General features: G+C 38.1%; 1 protein-coding gene across 3 annotated transcripts in view; it reads left to right on the top strand.

Annotated features, from left to right (window-relative positions):
• Nucleotides 1–20,640, top strand: part of LOC106823987 (transmembrane 9 superfamily member 2-like) — a 97,063-nt gene that overhangs the window by 9,918 nt on the left and 66,505 nt on the right. For all 3 annotated transcript variants that reach the window (XM_070502481.1, XM_070502479.1, XM_070502480.1), the window contains exons 4-6: nt 2,610–2,737; nt 2,940–3,069; nt 19,007–19,134. In XM_070502481.1, coding sequence (XP_070358582.1) covers nt 2,610–2,737; nt 2,940–3,069; nt 19,007–19,134 — 386 coding nt within the window. The remainder of the gene's footprint in view (nt 1–2,609; nt 2,738–2,939; nt 3,070–19,006; nt 19,135–20,640) is intronic.

Below are 20,640 nucleotides of genomic sequence, written 5' to 3' on the forward strand. Positions count from 1 at the left end.
GAAAGAAAAAAGTTTAATTTATTGTTCTTGCATATTTTGGGTAGGGTAATATAAGCAGATATAATTGGACTCTCAGTATCTATTGATATTGCATTCAATATCATAATAGATATGGGGATAGAGTAAGGATGTTTTCATAAGCAGTTATGATTATGAAGGCATTAACTTTCTTCTTCTTTTTTTTCCAGCTTCATTGAAGTATAATTGAAGCACAATAAACTGCACATATTGAAAGTGTATAATTTGGTCAATTTTAATATATATATATACACTCGTGAAATCACCAGGCATTAGCTTCTTTTAAAACTTTTTTTTGGAAATAATTATAGATTTACAGAAAGCTACAAAAAGAATAAACAGTGAGGTCTCGTGGACCCTTTACCTATGTTTGCCCAATGGGAACATCTTGCATGACTGTAGTACAATATCAAAACCAGGGAATTGACATTGGTACAATGCATAGAGTTTATTCAGATTTCACTAGTTTTACATGCACTCATTTGTATGTATGTGTGTGTGTGTGTGAGGAAGAGATTCTTTACAGTTTTTTCACCTGTGCACATTCGTGTACCCAGCACCACAATCAATACACAGCATAGTTCCATGACCACAAGGCTCCCTCATGCTGCCCATTTATAGCCACCCCCAACCCCTCCTCCACATTCCTTAGCCCTGACAAACCCTAATCTTTTCTCTATTTCTATAGTGTTACTTCAATAATGTTATACGAATGGAATCACACAGTATGTAACCTTTCTGGGCCTAGCTTTTTTCACTCAGCACATTCCCTTGAGATCCATCCAGGTTGTTGTGTGTATCTGGAGTTCATGCTTTTTTGTTGCTGAGTAGTATTCCATGGTATGGATGTGCCAGTTTAACTATTCACCTCACTGAAGGACATTTGGATTGCTTCTAGCTTTTGACTGTTATGAATAAAACTGCTATGAACGTTTATGTGTAGGTTTTTTGTGCAGATAGCTTTTCATTTTTCTGAGATAACCACCCAAGAGTGTAATCACTGAATGAAATGATAATTGCACATTTAGTGTTGTAACAAACTGCCTGTTTTTCAGAGTGGCTATACTGTTTTACCTTCCCAGCAGCAAAGTATGAGTGATCCAGGTTCTCTGCATCCTTGTCAGCGCTTGGTGGTGGTGATTTTTATTTGAGTCACTCTGATAGGTGCGTCTCATTGATTTAATTTGCATTTTCCTAATGGCTAATGATGTTGAACATCTTTTCCTGTGCTTATTTGCCATCCATATACTCTCTTGAGTGAAATGTCTCCCCTTTTGCCCATTTTCTGTTTGGATTGTTTTGTTCTTTTACTGTTGAATTTTCAGAGTTCTTTATATATTCTAGACAAGATTCCTTTGTTGCAACAGTAGTTTGCCAACGGTTTCTCCCAGTCTGTAGCTTGCATTTTCATCCTCTTAACGGTCTTTCACAAAGCAAAAGTTTTTAATTTTTATGTGGTCCAATTATCAAGTTTTCCTTTTATGGATTAGGCTTTTGGTGTTAAGTCTAAGAAGACTTTGCACAGCCTTAGGTGTTGAAGATTTTCTTCTATGCTTTATTCTCAAAGTTTTATTATTTTACTTTACATTTACACCTGTGATCCATTTTGAGTTATTTTTTTGTATATAGTGCGGTGTTTGGATTGAATTTTATTTAGTTTTGCCTGTAGATGCCCAGTTGCTTCAGCACTGTTTGTTGGAAGGACCATCCCTCCTCCGTTGAATTGCTCGTGCCCCTTTGTAAGCCAATCATGTGAGCGTAGCTGTGGAGGTCTAGTTCTGGCTTCTTTATTGATCTCTTCCATTGGTTTGTGTGTTGGGCATTAGCTTTTCAATGATTAACGTTGCACACAGTACCCCTGTGGAGTACCATTGTCCTAACAGGAAAGTGTGCCTTATCAAGAAATGCTGTCCCTTGGACTGAAGAAACATGACAGTGTTGTTTCAGCCATGTTAACTCAGTTGCTGATAGGGAGTTTTTTGTTAATATTTGTATGATTTTAGCATATGAGTTGATAACTCTTTTTTCATAGTTTATTCTTGCTCATTATTTCCAGAGTAATAACACTGGCACTTTACCTTGATAATCCCCGATAGCTGGACCTTATAAAGAAAAGCTTTCATATTAAAAGTATCAAATATTTTATTACCACTTTTTGGTAATGGCTTTATTGAGAGATAATTCACATACCAAATAATTGACCCACTTAAAGTGTCCAATTCAATTATTTGTAGTATATTCACAGAGTTGTGTAACCATCACTGCAATCAATTTTATTATCACATTTAAATGAAGGATTCTATATCAGGGTAGTCTTTAGGAAGCTACAGAGTGGATTTTCCATCCCACCTTATGTATTATTGAAGAAGGCAAATTCTGTTCAGTGGTGAAAGCATTGTGTGTGTGTGTGTCTGTGTCTAGTGTAATCATTTCAGGTATGAATTGAAACTTAGAGGAGGTAGTGTTGAGGATGATAGCATACTGAAGTCTCTGAAGAAAAGTTTTATCTGTAAGGTAAAGTGCTTATTTTGTGACATTTGATTTATAAAATCGAGTCAAATCTCTTAATATTTTTAATTCTTTCTTAACAGTTTTCTTTTAACAAGACAGAAACATGTGTAAAAGTTTGTGTAAAATCTTATGATATAGCAAATGAAGACCAAATGAAAAAGCTAGCTTTTTTGAAGAAAGGAATAGAACTGAGTTATCAACATCACTGGTAGGTTTGGCGTCTGAAATAACGTGACTTAATCTTTCAATTCTTTTCAGAAGTAGTTTTAATAGATACTTGGAATTGTATACTATTTTTTGTGACTTAACTTTGATTAAAAATTTGAACTTAAATATATTTAAGATGATTTTAGTATTGCTTGATGTGAAATACTCATTAAATCTTTTATTTGAAAAATGTTTATATATAGGATTATTGATAATATGCCAGTAATATGGTGTCGTGATATGGAAGATGGGCAAAAGTACTGCACACCAGGATTTCCAATAGGATGTTTTATTACTGAAGGTGGCCTATCGAAAGATGCTTGCGTTATCAATGTAAGTGTTGAGAGCTTACCATAGAAATATTAGAATGTTGCTTCACTTACAGTTTGCTTTCTGTTAGAGTCACTTAGCGAAAATTAATGAGACAGCTACCATCTTCTAGGTTTTGTGCCAGGTGTTGGAGATACAAAGAGAAGTAGACGTGGTCCCTGTCCTCTAGAAGTTCACAGTAGGGAGATAGACATGTAAACAAATCAATGCAATAAAATGTATGTAATAGGAGACTAAGGGGCAAGGAGGATATAATGGAGGGAATGAAAAAGTATTTGTCAGATAAATGGGTGCGTGAGCATTTCTAGTAGGGAAATCAGTGTGGTCAAGAGCTTGGAAGTCTGAAACAGCATGCTGTGATTAGGGGACTATGAGTAGTCAAGCATGTCTGTGGCATAAGTTTTGGGATTTGGGGGGTACAGCTAGAGATGAAGCCATAAAGGGGGTAGGCAGAAGCTAGATGGTGGAGGGAGGTCCTGTATGCTATGGTAAGGAAAGTAGCATTGAATACCTGTTATGTGCCAGGAGCAATGTTATAGTACTCTATATGCGGTGACTAATTTAATGCTCAGAACAGCCCTGTTGCTAGAATCTACTACTGCCATTTTACAGATGAACGAAATCTCAGAGAGGGTAAGTGACTTGACTAGGGGCGTACAACTAGTAAGTGGCAGAGGTAAGACTCCAACTCAGATCTTTTTAGCTTGGGAGTCCCAGTCACACTGTGTTTGAAATCTGTCTTGTGGTTCTCACACTATCTTCTGCTGGGCCCTAGGGTAACAAGTGTTCCGGGGCTGCCGTGGAGGCTAACCAAGTGGCCAAATGGGCATGGAAGAGCTCAACCAGGGCAGCTCTGCTTTTAATCTATGTTAAACGTGGACACTTGATGTGGATCAATGATGGGGACAAAGGGGCAGGGAGAGGGAGGAACACAGGATGACTGCTGGGTTTCTGGCTTGGTTGTCTAACTCATGGTACTCTGAACTGTTTCTTTGCGGAGAAAAGGTAGTATTTCTTAAATTTCAGTCGGTCATGCACCACCTTGGTGATTTCTGCCTTATCTGCGGCACCCATATTATTATTTATATATTTTTAAAAATCCATAATTCAACTTAATTTATAAAGGAAACTATAATATCCCAGAAATTACAGGTTTTGTGTACTACTTATATTTTTTATTCACCTAATTTCAAGTAAACAGATAAAGAAGTAGAGTACAAATTGTTTTTTCGTCTACTACCTAAAATTATATCGTATATCCTCAGGGATATGTGTTCTTCACAATGGGAAACATTGAGATAGGGAATATGGGAGGAGAAGTGCGAACAGCTGCTTAATTGAGAATTCTTTTAAAGTAAGGGGAGAGTGGCAGAAGAGAGGAGTTAATCAACAGGAGGAATTTGATTAATATAGCCTGTATTTGATACTATATATGAAAGTGGGTTCTTTGGGACCATTTAAAGACCACGTCTTTGAAGATAAAGTCTGGGGAGAATAACTAGACCAATAGTATGTAAGAGCCCCAGTTGGCCAGAGTAGCACTAATTTTTATTAACATTTGTGGGGTGCCACCCTAAAATTACCAAGGTTAGGTAAAACCAGCAGTTGCCTTTTGTTACCCTTTTTATATATAGAAGGACCCTTACTTGTAAATTTTCTTGTATATTTTTATTTTAAGGATATTTATTTTGGATGGATGTTGATGTCCTCCTCCTTCCCCCTTTTGCACATAGGCTGTCTTTCATTGCAAAATTAAAGCTATAGGCAAGTTTCGAAAAACGTGTTTATAGTGTAATTGATCTTTTTTGCATAAATAATTGTATCAGCCATTCTCAAAGTGAGGTCTTGGGCTCTCTGAGAACTTTTCAGGGAGTCTGCAAGGTCAAAGCTATTTTCATAATAATATTAAGATGTTATTTGCCTTCTTTAGTCTCATTCTTTTGTGAGTGTACGGTGGAATTTTCCAGAGGCTATATGAAGTGTGATGATGTCATCACTCTGAAGGCCAATGGAGTGTGTGCTTCTGTATTCTTGTGTTTTAAAATTTTCTCATTTTAAGTTCGAATGTGGTCAATGTGGATAGATATAACTCACAGAAACAAAAACTCTTTAGGGTCCTTAATAATTTTTATGAGTGGGAGTCCTGAGACTAAAAAGTTTGAGAACTGCTGAATTAGATGTTTAGAATCAAAGTGGCAAATATGGTTGTCTGATCAATAGGCAGGTGTGTTTTTGTTTTAAGATTCATTAAGTACATTCACATTGTGACACCACCACCACCATGATTACAAAAGTAACGCGTTTGTAAAAACCTCATACAACACAGAGGGATAAAGAGTATGAAGTGAGAGGGGTTGGCCCCGTGGCCGAGTGGTTAAGTTCTCGCGCTCCGCTGCAGGTGACCCAGTGTTTCGTCAGTTCGAATCCTGGGCGCGGACATGGCACTGCTCATCAGACCACGCTGAGGCAGCGTCCCATATGCCACAACTAGAAGGACCCACAACTAAGAATATACAACTGTGTACCGGGGGGCTTTGGGGAGAAAAAGGGAAAAAATAAAATCTTTAAATTAAAAAAAAAAGAGTATGAAGTGAGAGTCTCCCCATAATCCTCAATTTTAATAGATTCTTTTTATGTGTATATAATTTTTTAATTGAAGTGAGATTATAATATATATATTTCTGTATTCTGCTTCTTTGTCTTTACTTAGAAATTTATAAAGGACTTCTTTCCATGTTCAATATGCATATTATATATACAGAGAGAGAGAGAATACAGGAGTGAGAAAGTGTTTACAATTTTAAATAGTTTCATAGTATTCCATTGTATGGATGGATTATAATTTTTCATTTATTCCATCATGATTTAGTGTTTTCAGTTTTTGTTAATAATGCTGCAGTGAATATTCTTTTACCTCTTTGAGTTTCATCTATAAAATGGGAATAAGAATAGTATATAGCCCATAGGGTTATTGTGAGCATAAATAGGATACTTGTAAAGTGCTTGGAGTGGTGTCGAATACGTAGTAGGCACTCAATAAATGATAGTTATTGTACAAACATCTGTGTACTCTTGTCTAATTATTACCTTAAGATAAATTCATATTAGTGTAATTGCTGGGTCAAAGGATATGGACTTTAAGAAAACCCCTTTTTGTTGTAAAATACAGATACAGAAATCCACACAGAACAGATATAAAGTTTAATGAATTATTATAAGGGAAACACCTTTGTAAACCCCAGCCAGGTGAAGAAATAGAATTTGGCCAGCCACCCCAGAAGGTATCCATGTATTCCTACCCGTTACACCACCCTTCCCCTGAAGTAACCCCTATCCTAACTTTTATCCTAATCACTTCCTTGAGTTTCTTTTATAGTTTTATCACCCGAGTCCACATTCCTAGACACTGTAGTTTAGACTTCGCCATTTTCGATATCTTTTTTCAATATTTTATTATGAGCATTTTCAAACACACAGAAAAGTTGAATGTATCATATACCCAGCACCTACGTTCTACAATTAGCATTTTTCTATGTTAGAGTTTTCACATATCTGTCCATTTGACCTCCCTGTATTATTTATCCAAACAATGGTGTATGTTCCTCTGTCCTTTATATCCTGCAAATTGGCAGATGGATGCAGCAGCTTGATCAGAGTCAGGTTTGCTCTCTTTGGTGAGATAAGGTAGCGATGTATTCTTTCATCAGGAGGCACATGATGTGTCTCTTTTTTAAAAGTAGATTTATTATTTAGAGTGGTTTTAGGTTCAAAGAAAAATTGAGCAGCAAATACAGAGATTTCCATGTCCACCCTGCCCTTACACATGCATTGCCTCCCCTATCAATTTCACTCCCCAGAGTGTGGTACATTAGTTATAATTGGTGAACCTTTATTGATACACCATTATCACCCAAAGACGATAGTTGACATTAGGGTTTACTCTTGATGTTGTACATTTTATGGGTTTGGACAAATGTATAATGACATGTGTCCATTGTAACAGTCTCATACAGAGTAGTTTCAGTGCCCTAAAAATCTGGGCTCCACCTGTTCATCCCTCGCTCCCCTCAACCTAATGTCTTTTTGTCTCTTTTTGTTGTGATGCGTGGATCTATTAATTCACTAGAGGTCATACACACTGGAGAAACGAGCTGTGGAGTGAGCTCCCGTCAACCAGGAAACGAAACCCTTTTCCCTTGCAATGTCTGTCCAGCGCCCTCTACTGACAAAGCCTCATTCAGTGTTAGCTTGCAAAGGAAAAGTGTTTAAAATATTTGAAGGGCCACATAATTTTCAGAGACGTCAAAAAGCATGAATTTGGAGATGAGAGACAATAAGTCAGTGACTGGCACACCTTACGCGCATGTACGATCACTACTCTGATGAGAGAGAGCCCTCTGTGGATCTCCAGAAATCTCTGTGCAGCTCTCTTCCCTCTGGTGCTCTCCCCACAAAATCTAGCCCCTTTGGCCTCTCTAGACTTTGAACTTTGTCTTCTCAGTTCCTGGAACTGCAGGGCTCTGCTTGGGTACCTTTTCCCTGCACTACAGCCTGGAAATGCTCTCTGGGAAGGAAGCCTGAGGCAATAGAAGGGCTCACCTTATTTGTTCTTCTCCTGGTGATCACCCTTTTAACATTCTTTGTTGTCCAATGTCTGAAAACTGTTTTTTCATATATTTTACCAATTTATTTTAGTTGTTTAAGGTGAAAGGGTAAATCCGGTCTCATTCCATCATGCCTGGAGGAGGAAGTCCAACTCCCTTGCTTTCTTTTTGCATACATTTACTTGGTATAACTTTGTCTAGCCTTTCATTTTTAACTTTTAAGAACCTCTTTGTTTTAGGTGTGTCTCTTGTATACAACATATCGTTGAGTTTTACTTTGTGGTATCTTACAAAAAATCTTTTCCTCTTAATAGGTGAGTTAAGCCCATTTACATTTATTGATATTACATCTGTTCTCAGTTCTATTATTTTGTTTTGTTTACTATTTTTATATTCCATATTTTATCAATACTAAGACTCATATTTTCCCATATTTTAACATTTATTAAATCAGAATGCGTCTCCCAGTTGATGGCATGCCAAAGTATAATTAGCAGTGTTTTTTCTTAGCCACACATAAAATAATGATTTTTTTATTGAGTTATTGATAGGTTACAATCTTGTGAAATTTCAGTTGTACATTAATGTTTGTCAGTCATGTTGTAGGTGCACCACTTCACCCTTTGTGCCCACGCCCCACCCCACCTTTCCCCTGGTATCCACTAAACTGTTCTTAGTCCATAATTTTAAATTCCTCATATGAGTGGAGTCATACACAGATTATCCTTCTCTCGCTGGCTTATTTCACTTAACATAATTCTCTCAAGGTCCATCCATGTTATTGCAAATGGAATGATTTTGTTCTGTTTTGCAGCTGAGTAGTATTCCATTGTATATATGTACCACATCTTCTTTATCCATTCGTCTGTTGCTGGACACTTAGGTTGCTTCCACGTCTTGGCTATTGTAAACAGTGCTGCAATAAACATTGGGGTGCATAGGACTTTTGGGATTGCTGACTTCAAGCTCTTTGGATAAATACCCAGTAGTGGGATGGCTGGATCATATGGTAGTTCTATTTTTAATTTTTTGAGGGATCTCCATACTGTTTTCCATAGTGGCTGCACTAGTTTGGATTCCCACCAGCAGTGTATGAGGGTTCCTTTTTCTCCACAACCTCTCCAACATTTGTTGCTATTAGTTTTAGATATTTTTTTCATTCTAACGGGTGTAAGGTGATATCTTAGTGTAGTTTTGATTTGCATTTCCATGATGATCAGCAATGATGAGCATCTTTTCATGTGCCTATTGGCCATCAGTATATCTTCTTTGGAGAAATGTCTGTTCATGTCTCCAGCCCATTTTTTGATTGGGTTGTTTGATGTTTTGTGTTTGAGTTGCGAGAGTTCTTTATATATTAAGGATATAAGCCTTTGTCAGATATATGACTTGCAAATATTTTTTCCCAGTTAGTGGGTTGTTTTTTTGTTTCAATCCTGTTTTCATTTGCCTTGAAGAAGCTCTTTAATCTGATGAAGTCCCATTTGTTTATTCTTTCTATTGTTTCCCTTCTCTGAGAAGGCATGGTGTCCAAAAAGATCCTTTTAATACTGATGTCCAAGAGTGTACTGCCTACGTTTACTTCCAGAAGCCTTATGGTTTCAGGTCTCACCTTTAGGTCTTTAATCCATTTTGAGTTTATTTTGGTGAATGGTGAAAAAGAATGGTCAATTTTCATTCTTTTACATGTGGCTTTCCAGTTTTCCCAGCACCATTTGTTGAAAAGACTTTCTTTTCTCCATTGTATGCCCTCAGCTCTTTTGTCAAAGATAAGCTGTCCATAGATGTGTGGTTTTATTTCTGGGCTTTCAATTCTGTTCCATTGATCTGTGCACCTGTTTTTGTACCAGTACCATGCTGTTTTGATTACTGTAGCTTTGTAGTATGTTTTGAAGTCAGGGATTGTGATGCCTCCCGTTTTGTTCTTTTTTCTCAGGATTGCTTTAGAAATTCGGGGTCTTTTGTTGCCTCGTATGAATTTTAGGATTCTTTGTTCTAATTCTGTAAAGAATGTCATTGGGATTCTGATTGGGATGGCGTTGAATCTGTAGATTGCTTTAGGTAGAACGGACATTGTAACTATGTTTATTCTTCCAATCCATGTACATGGAATGTCTTTCCATCTCCTTATGTTGTCATCCAATTCTCTCAGAAAGGCCTTGTAATTTTGATTATATAGGTCCTTCACTTCCTTAGTTAAATTTACCCCAAGGTATTTTATTCTTTTTGTTGCGATTGTGAATGGTATTGTGTTCTTGAGTTCTTTTTCTGTTGGTTCATTACTGGAGTATAGAAATGCTACTGATTTATGCAAATTGATTTTATACCCTGCAACTTTGCTGTAGTTGTTGCTTACTTCTGACAGTTTTCCAATGGATTCTTTGGGGTTTTCTATATATAAGATCATGTCGTCTGCAAACAGCGAGAGTTTCACTTCTTCCCTCCCTATTTGGATTCCTTTTATTCCTTTTTCTTGCCTGATTGCTCTGGCCAGGACCTCCAGTACTATGTTAAATAAGAGTGGTGATAGAGGGCATCCTTGTCTCGTTCCTGTTTTCAGGGGGATGGGGTTCAGTTTTTGCCCATTGAGTATGATGTTGGGTATGGGTTTGTCGTATATGGCCTTTATTATGTTGAGGTAGTTTCCTTCTATGCCCATTTTGTTCAGAGTTTTTATCATAAATGGCTGTTGGATCTTGTCAAATGCCTTCTCTGCATCTGTTGAGATGATCATGTGGTTTTTATTCCTCAGTTTGTTGATGTGGTGTATCACGTTGATTGATTTGTGGATGTTGTACCATCCCTGTGTCCCTGGTATGAATCCCACTTGATCATGATTTATGATTCTTTTGATGAATTGCTGAATTCTGGTTGCCAAAATTTTGTTTAGAATTTTTGCATCTATGTTCATCAGTAATATTGGCCTGTAGATCTCTTTTTTCGTGGTATCCTTGTCAGGTGTTGGTATCAGCGTGATGTTGGCCTCATAGAATGTGTTAGGAAGTGTTCCATCTTCCCTAATTTTTTGGAATAGCTTGAAAAGGATAGGTATTAAATCCTCTCTGAAAGTTTGGTAGAATTCCCCAGGAAAGCCATCTGGTCCTGGGGTTTTATTCTTTGGGATGTTTTTGATTGCTGTTTCAATCTCTTTCCTTGTGATTGGTCTGTTCAAATTGTCTGCCTCTTCTTGAGTGAGCTTTGGGAGATTGTAGGAGTCCAGGAATTTATCCATTTCCTCTAGGTTATCCATTCTGTTGGAATATAGTTTTTTGTAGTATTCTCTTATAATCTGTTGTATTTCTGCAGAGTCTGTTGTTATTTCTCCTCGCTCATTTCTGATTTTGTTTATTTGAGCTTTTTCTCTTTTTTTTTTTGTAAGTCTGGCTAGTGGTTTGTCAATTTTATTTATCTTCTCCAAAAACCAGCTCTTTGTCTCATTGATCCTTTCTACTGCCTTTTTCGTTTCAATAGTATTTATTTCTGCTCTGATTTTCATTATTTCTCTCCTTCTGCTGACTTTGGGCTTCATTTGTTCTTTTTTCTCTAGTTCCGTTAGGTGTGCTTTAAGGTTGCTTATTTGGGATTTTTCTTGTTTGTTAAGATGTGCCTGTATTGCGATGAATTTTCCTCTTAATACAGCTTTTGCTGTATCCCATATGAGTTGGTATGGCATGCTGTCATTTTCATTTGTTTCCAGGTATTTTTTTATTTCTTCTTTAATTTCTTCAGTGATCCATTGCTTGTTCAGTAGTGTGTTGTTTAGTCTCCACATCTTTGTGCCTTTCTCAGCTTTTTTCTTGTAATTAATTTCTAGCCTTATAGCACTATGATTGGAGAAGATGCTTGTTATTATTTCAATTTTTTTAAATTTGTAGAGGCTTGCCTTGTTTCCCAACATATGGTCTATCCTAGAGAATGTTCCATGTGCTCTTTGGAAGAATGTGTATTCAGCTCTTTTAGGGTGGAGTGATCTATATATGTCTGTTAAGTCCAATTGTTTTAGTTTTTCATTCAGCTCCACTATTTCCTTGTTGATTTTCTGTCTGGATGATCTTTCCATTGATGTGAGTGGGGTGTTGGGGTCCCCTACTATTATTGTGTTGTTTTTAACATCTTCCTTTAGGTCTGTTAATAGTTGCTTTATGAATCTTGGTGCTCCTGTGTTGGGTGCATAGATATTTATAAGCGTTATTTCTTCTTGATGAAGTGTCCCTTTGATCATTATATATTCTCTCTCTGTGTCTCTCTTTACCTGTCTTATTTTGAAATCCACTTGGTCTGATATGAGAATTGCAACACCTGCCTTTTTTTCCTTGCTATTTGCTTGAAGTATTGTCCTCCACCCCTTCACCCTGAGTCTGTGTTTGTCCTTGGGGCTGAGGTGTGTTTCCTGGAGGCAACAAATTGTTGGATCGTGTTCTTTAATCCATTTTGCCACTCTGTGTCTTTTTATTGGAGAGTTCAATCCGTTCACATTGAGAGTGATTATTGATGCATGTGGACTTAGTGCTGTTAATCTGTTGCTCATTATCTTGTTTTCCTGCGTTCCTTTTCCTGTGTGCTTTAGACTACCCATTTACCACTGCAATTTCTTATGCTGGGTTTCTTAGATTTTTCCTTATTTATGATTTGTGACTCTGTTCTGTACTTTATTTTAGTGTCTACCTTGAAGTTTGTATTTAGAATCTCGTGTATAATATAGTCTATTCTCTGGTGGTCTCTTACTTACTTGACCAATACTGATTTAGACCCTTTGCTCTTCCCCTCCTAAATAATTATTTTCATTTTTTATTCCAACTCGTCTTATTAATTGGTAGTTAGAGTGCTAAGATCGTCCTTGTTTTGGTAGTTTCCTTACCTTTACCCTAATGCTATAATTGAATATTTGCTATCCTGTTCTGGTTCTATCCATCGGTCTCCCTAGTCTGTGGATTGTGTCCCCTTTCTCCCTTTTTTCTTTTTTCAAGTATGAGAGCCTTCTTGAGGATTTCTTGTAATGGAGGGCTTTTAGTTACAAATTCCCTTAACTTTTGTTTGTCTGGAAAAGATTTAATTTCTCCCTCATATCTGAAGGAAATTCTTGCTTGATAGAGTATTCTTGGCTGAAGATTTTTATACCTCAAAGCTTTGACTATGTCACCCCATTCTCTCCTAGCTTGTAGGGTGTCTGTAGAGAAGTCTGCTGACAGTCTGATAGGGGCTCCTTTATAGGTTATTCTCTTTTTTTTTCTTGCTTCCCTGAGTATTCTTTCCTTATCGTTCCTTTTTGCCAACTTTACTACTATGTGCCTTGCAGTAGGTCTTTTTACATTGACAAATCTAGGAGATCTAAAACCCTCCTCTACACACATTTCTCCGTCGATCCCTAGATTTGGGAAGTTCTCTTCAATAATTTCGTTAAGCACACTTTCTGCTCCATTTTCCTTTTCCATATTCTCGGGAATTCCTATGATGCTTATGTTCTTACTACTCATTGAATCCATTATCTCTCAGAGATTTTCCTCATTTTTGTTAATTCTTAGTTCTCTTTCTTCCTCTGTCTGGTGCCATTCAGCCTGTCTGTCCTCGATTATGCTGATTTGCTCCTCTAGATTGTCTACACGGGCATTCAGGGAATCCGTATTCTGTTTTATCTGGTCCATTGTGTTTTTCATCTCAAGTAATTCTGTTTGATTCTTCTTTATGATTTCAATCTCTTTTGTGAAGTAACTCCAGAACTCGGCTTGTTTCTCTATCTTTCTCTCTACCTCATTGAGTTTTTTGATTATAGCTGCTCTGAATTCATTATCACTTAGTTTACCTAATTCCAAGTCCTCAGGACTTAATTCTGTGTTTTTATTGTTTTCCTTCTGGTCTGGGGCTTTTATAAATTGCTGGATGGTAGAGGAGCGGTTTTTTCTCATGGTGGTAGAATTCAGTTGCAGTTACAGCCTGTCGCCACTAGATGGGGGTCGAGAGCGGCGTGTTAGCTCTCCGCCTTCGGGGCAAGATGGCTGCGCCCACTGGCTTTGTTAGGGGGGAGGGGCTGTTACACACGCCGGTCTGGGTTCAGATCAGTTCTGTTCTCTGATCTCCCAAGGCCCTTGATTTATAGGGTCCCCGCGGACGGAAGCTTTCCCCCCGTCAGCGCGTCTCCACTGAATCAGCGGCAGGAGTCCTGGATGATCCCCTGGTCGCACGGCCCCTCCCCCGCTCCTTCCCGACCCGCGCCGCAGCGATCGCAGACTCTAGGGGAGGGAGCGATGTCCTCTCCTACCGTTCCAGCGCCTCCGAGGGTGTGAGCAAGGTTTATGATCTCCGCCTTCTTGGTATTGTAGGTCTCTAACGAGCTGGCATTATGTTTATTCTCTGAAATTCAGTTCTTCCAATCTTTTGTTGTATTTTGGAGGGGAGAGCATCCCAGGTCAGTTCACCCCGCCATTTTGCTCCACCCCCCTCCAAAATAATGATATTTTATAATGGTGGCATTTAAGGTTCCATGAAACATGATATTTATTTGAAAAGTCTTTGGGTGGTCTGCATTTTTATTGTTGTAATTCTTCTAATACTTAAGAAGGTTTGTATTTTTGTTATAGATCTTTCATTTATACCTCCTTATTACTCACTTCTTTCCTTAGAGGGTGTCAGGCAGTTTCATGATTATGTTTTGCTTTGTTTCTAGTCCTGTTTGTAATTCTTTGAGTTTCCTGGATTGGTGCCTTTTCTCAGTTCTGGAATTGTCTGCCATTGTCAGGCCTTTTGTTCTCTCCTCTTCAGACTCCAATCAAAGCTATGTTAAATGTTCTTGTTTTCTCCTCCATGTCTCCTAACCTCCCTTCTGTATTTTCCATTATTTTTATGTGCTATGTTCTTCTGGCTTATCTTCTAGTCTATAAATTCTCTCTTTACTTGTTTCTTCTCTTAAACATAGGCATTGAATTTTTAATTTCAGTAATCATCTTTCTCATTTCTACAAGTTTTATTTTGTTCTTTTCCACAACTGCTAGGTCATTATTGTATACTCTTCTATTTCATGTACATGCTTTCATGTTTGTATTTTATTTCTTTTAAATATCTTAAGTTTAGTTAACTTTAAATCTGCCTCTGATTATTCCTGGATCTGAAATCTCTGCAGGTTTGTTCCTGCTGGTTCTTGCTTATGATGCCCTTTATTTTTTGTTTTTATTTTTTTAAGATTTTTTAAAATTTTTTTCCTTTTTCTCCCCAAAGCCCCCTGGTACATAGTTGTATACTCTTTGTTGTGGGTCCTTCTAGTTGTGGCATGTGGGACGCTGCCTCAGCATGGTTTGATGAGCAGTGCCATGTCCGCATCCAGGATTCGAACCAACGAAACACTGGGCCACCGGCAGCAGAGTGGGCGAACTTAACCATGCGGCCACGGGGCCAGCCCCAGCCCCTTATTTTTTTGAGGAAGGTTAGCCCTGAGCTAACATCTGCTGCCAATCCTCCTCTTTTTGCTGAGGAAGACTGGCCCTGAACTAACATCCATGCACATCTTCCTCTACTTTACCTGTGGGATGCCTGCCACAGCATGGCTTAACAAGCGGTGCGTAGGTCCACACCCGGGATCCCAACCAGTGAACCCTGGGCTGCTGAAGGAGAATGTGCTGACTTAACCACTGCGCCACCAGGCTGGCCCCCTTATGATGCCCTTTTTCCTTGTGAGTTTCATTATTTTGACTACATGCTCATTGTTCTTGAAAACTGTTTGTGGAGTTTCTTTGAGTCAAAGCACTTTTCTCCAGAGAGGATTTTCATTTACTTCTGTAAGGCATCTTTGGGCAATACCAGTTTGGGACCACCTCAAAGCAAATTCAAACTTGAATTTCCTGGGGCTACCTAGGTGATGTGAATCTAGCCTGCAAATTTGTTAGGCCTGGCCTGTGGCCACAGCTCTTCAAGGACAGTCCCCTTTCTTCTTCTGGTTAGCATCAAGGACATCTTCCCTATAGTCCACTGGGGATGTGGACCAGGTTCGCTTCTGGCTCACATGTACCCTAAGGGCTTTCTGCTTTCCCTTAGAATTTGGCATGGTAATTCCTCACCTTCTTGTCAGCTCACGTTACTTTTTTTTTTTTAATATTAAAGAATTTATTTTTTGGAGCAGATTTAGGTTCACAGAAAATTTAAGAGGAAGATATAGAGATTTCCCATCTATCCCTTGCCCCTACACTTGCACAGCATCCGCCGTTATCAACATCCCCACCAGAGTGGTACATTTGTTACAGTTGATGAACCTACTTTGGTACATCATAATCACTCCAAGTCCATAGTTTACATTAGGGTTCACTCTTGGTGTTGTACATTCTATGCTCATGTTGCTTTTAAGGAAGATATTTGTTATGTTGCATTTATCATTTGTAGTTTTCAGCAGGAGATTTGGCCCAAGTAAGACTGGAATTCAAAATCTAGTCAAAGTTTTAAAGCATAATTTTAACATCTGGTAGGACAGAAACTAACATTTAATGACCTTCTTATTCTGTGCCAGGTGCTACGCTAGATCTTTCCATATAATTTCTCACTTAATCCAGTTAACAATTTTATGACGTAAATGATGGTGTCCCCATTTTACAGTTAAGAAAACTAAGGCCCAGAAAGACTGACATACAAAAGATTCTATGTGGCAAAATCTGAATTCCATTCCAATGTTTTTTGATCCAGATTCTTTTCTCTTTCCACCACGCCAAACTACCTCTTATATTTTTTGAGCACCTAAAGGATATTGGCTCTGAGGACATAGTTAAGAAGTGGCTGGTACATGGTAGGTGCTCAGAAATATTTGTTGAATGAGTGAACGAATGAATGAGCCAAAGTTCCTAGCCTTGTGAGCTCTGGAGAATACAATTTTCTGTAGGGGTTATAAGCACGTAAATACACCAACTACAATTTGATGTGGTAAGTGACAGAGATATGAGCTGAGTGCTGTGAGAACACAGAATAAATCATTCTTTTTAGTAATATAGTGGGTTACAAGTAGAGGCTGTGGCAGCAGATGAGTCTAGAGAGACAAAGAAGATTCAGATCCTGAAGGGCCTTTGTTATCACTTTACCTATAATATTGAGTACTTACTTGATGCCCGACAGTGGTTGAAATGCTTTTCATGGGTTGATCTAATCCTCACAGCACCCTTTAAGGTAAGTACTGTTATGATCTCTACATTATATATGTGGAAATTGAGGCACTGAGAGGTTAAGCAACTTGGCGGAGGTCACACAGGCTAGTACATGCCATATCTGAGCTTTGAACCTAGGCAGTTTGACTGTGGAGTCCACATATTAACCACTGTGCTACTGTGCTGTGCTGCTTCCATGAGTATATATCACAGACATACCTCCATATGTGCAAATCTACTAGCTGCATTTTTTTCTCTGTATGTTTATGCCGTATTTCATTTAACTGTATTGATAGACATTTTTGGTCGTTTCTGGTGTTTTGCGATTATGGATAGGAGTGTAGTGAGCGGTAGTTACTTTCCACCTCAAGCTGATTTGGACACACCTCTACAGGATCTCTCTTACCCTCTTTATCATCATTGTACTAAATGATCTCTAAAGTGCCTTGAGGGCCATCACCCTCAATTCTGAGATTTGCAGAGCCATAATTCTTAATCTAGGAGTCTTACATATTGTAGATTACTCAATATGGTAATCGGCAAGGCTCATTTGTACTCATTTTCTGAAGACTGAAGGCCTGGGTGACATAATGTCTAATATTTATTGAACGCTTCCTCTGCCAAGCACTGCACTAAGTACTTCACATGCATTATTCTATTTAATCCTCTCAGCAATCCTATGAGCAAACCCTTCATTGTCCCCATTTTAAAAGAGAGGAAGCTGAGGCTTAAGGGAGCTAAATGACTTGTCTGTGGTCATATAACTAGTACGTGACTGTCTGATTGCAAAGCTCATACTGTGAACCGATTAGTTTGCTCGGGCTGCTGTAACAAAGTACCACAAAATGGGTGGCTTTTAGACAACACAACTTTATTGTGTCACAGTTCTGGAGGCGAGAAGTCCACGATCGAGCTGTTGGCAGCGTTGGTTCTTTCTGAGGGCTGTGAGGGAGGCTCCAGGTCTTTCTCCTGGCTTCTGGTGACAGCCGACAATCCTTCAGGTTCCTTTTGGCTTGCAGCTTCAGCACTTCAGTCTCTGCCTGTGTCCTCAGATGGCGTTCTCCCTGCGTGTCTCTGTCTTCATATAGTGTTTTCCTCTTGGAAAGATACCAGTCACATTGGATTACAGCACGCCCTAATGCCCTCGTCTTAACTTGATTTTGTCTGCAGAGCCCTTCTTTCCAAATAAGATCACATTCACAAGTACTAGGAGTTAGGACTTCAACATATGTTTTTGGGGGACATAATCCAACCTATAACAGCTCTGATACAAAAACTGCCCTCAGAGCCCCATGGAAAAATAGTTATACACTCTCCTTTAACCACTTTTACCAGAAAAGAGTGCCAAAAATTTTCTTTCTTCTGGATTAGAGCAGTGGTTCTCAAAGTGTGTTCCAGGACCAGGAGCATTGGCATCACCTAGGAGCTTGTGAGGCATACAGAATCTTGGGCCTCACCTTAGACCTAGTGATTCAGGATCTGCATTTTAGCAAGATCCCCGGATGATTTGTAGGAACTTTCAAGTTTAAGAAGCATTGATCTAGGAAGTTTGGATAATTGCCTTTAGATATAGTTGTGGCTAATAGGGAGTGAACTAGTGAATATTTAGCTTGTAGCGAGAGTTTAATTCACTTTTTATCTGATGCTTCTGCTTATAAATGTAAATATACCCTCATTATAGAAAATTTGGGAAGTACAGAAAAGTATAGCAAAGCAGTGGAAAAATGATTGCCTATAATCTCACTTCCCAGAGGTCCCACTGTTAACATTCTGAAACACATTCTCCTATTTGTTTTTGCTTCATTACTTTTACCATAAATAAAGCCCAAACTCATGATATGCTTACACTTTATATACTGATAACATTTTATTAGTTAATTTGTATTACTTCATAGTTTTGTATGGTTAAAAATCCAGAGATACATGCATTTGTACGTGAATTTTACAGTTTTGCAATATCGTTTCTTTGTACCAACTATTTAAGACTATAGAAGTAACAACTATTTAAGACTATAGAATTAACTAACATCTTAATTTTATGCCGGATGCTCATGGCTGTAGTTTTAATCATATAAAAACACATTTACTCTTCAGTATGCTTAATTTATAACTCAGTTCTTTTTAGAACTAGTGTATCTCATTTTTATTCCACCATCAGGTTTTATAGTTTTTAGTTTCTAGGAAAAATTCAAACTTCTTTAAAATTTCTTTGTCTTTTTGCAGTCTGAATTCAACAAAAATAATAGTTTCTACCTCTTCAACCACGTTGATATTACTCTTACATATCACAGGGAAAGTGAAAGAAATGGGGGTATTGCAAGATTGGTTACTGCTAGACTTGATCCTAAAAGGTAATTACAGAATATCTTTTTAATTAGCTCTATTAATTTAGAAATTAATTCAAAATGTAGAAGTTCTCAACGAGAATTTTCATTTTAGTATACACATGTGATGTAACCTTAGCCATACAGTTTGAAAAACCAAATGGGTAATTTTATTCCCTTCTACCTGTACTAAGTGTCTGAGTACCATGTGATGTGAGGAAGAATTGACAGATCTGGCAGAGGATAGACTTATTGAGGGTATCCTAACCCTCCACTTTAGTAGCTGCCATACAACAAAAACATTAGATTTAGATTTATGTTTCTTCAGAGGACAAGCCTAGTACCAATGGAGTCTATTACACAGGTATCAGCTGAGTATAAGGAAAAATCTGCTAACAATTAGAACTCTCTAAAAGTCGAATAAGCCGTCTCAAGAATTAGTGAGTACTTTGTCCCTGGACGTTCGTAAGAAGAGCCTGGATGACTCAGCTGTTGGAGATTTCACAATTAGGCATCCACCATAGTATGTAGTCCCTAGTAAGCAAGTGCTCAATGAATTGTAAAGGACAGTTCTGCATTGGGTAAGAGACTGGACAGGTGACATTTAATGTTCCAACTCTAAGATTCTTTGAAATTGTAGGATAAGATTAGTACGCTCCACTTAAGACAGGTAGAGAGGGGAATATGTCACACAATGTATAAAATCATCATCCATTATGGGCAAAATAGTACAAAACCTCAAATATTAGGATGGAGGAAGTTATCCCTTGAGACTTATGTGAAGTATATTAAATGAAGCAAGTATGGTATAGTTTTCTGAATACAGAACAAAGAATTAGAAAATTTAGATTTTTAGTCTCATCTCTGCTGGTTCCATATTGGAAGTCAACCGCAAGTTCATAGAAAGGAATCAGGCATCATTGTTTTTAAGCCTACTACCTTATTTTACTTTAGCCAAGGTGGTCCCATCTGTCACTGCTGATGGCCAAAGGGAAAGAATAGTTAGAGAATGTATTGTGCCAAGCTTTTGACCATGGGTAGGTTAACTTGATCTCTCATAGGTGTAATTTACTCATCAGTAAAAGAAGAGGGCTGAATTAGGAGTCTTTAATACGGACCCTGATGCATCAAACTCTGGAAATTTTTATTGATGTGTGTTTTTCTGGGCAAAAGGGTCCATAGAGTTCATTAGATAAACAGGCCCCAAATGGTGAAGAATACTGGCACTTTCCAACTCTGATTTATCTTAGTAAAAGGATATTCTTTTAAAGTTAGTGGCTCTGTTAAAATTTTTGAAGATTATCTTTGCAAAGTGTTACAGACAGGACATAAAAGAAGAATTAAAAGGATCAGGGCATATTTATGAATCACAGGGGTAAACATAGCTACTAAGCGAGGCCAGGAAATACTAACCATTGTCAAGGGCAATCACCCATGCTTTTTTGTGTATGTCACTTCTGATATCTGGCAACAGAATTTTAGGATGATGGACTGTGACGTCTGAGTCAGGATGAGTGCTCATGTTGAAAATCA

Source organism: Equus asinus, chromosome X, assembly GCF_041296235.1.
Source record: "Equus asinus isolate D_3611 breed Donkey chromosome X, EquAss-T2T_v2, whole genome shotgun sequence".
Lineage (NCBI taxonomy): Eukaryota > Metazoa > Chordata > Mammalia > Perissodactyla > Equidae > Equus > Equus asinus.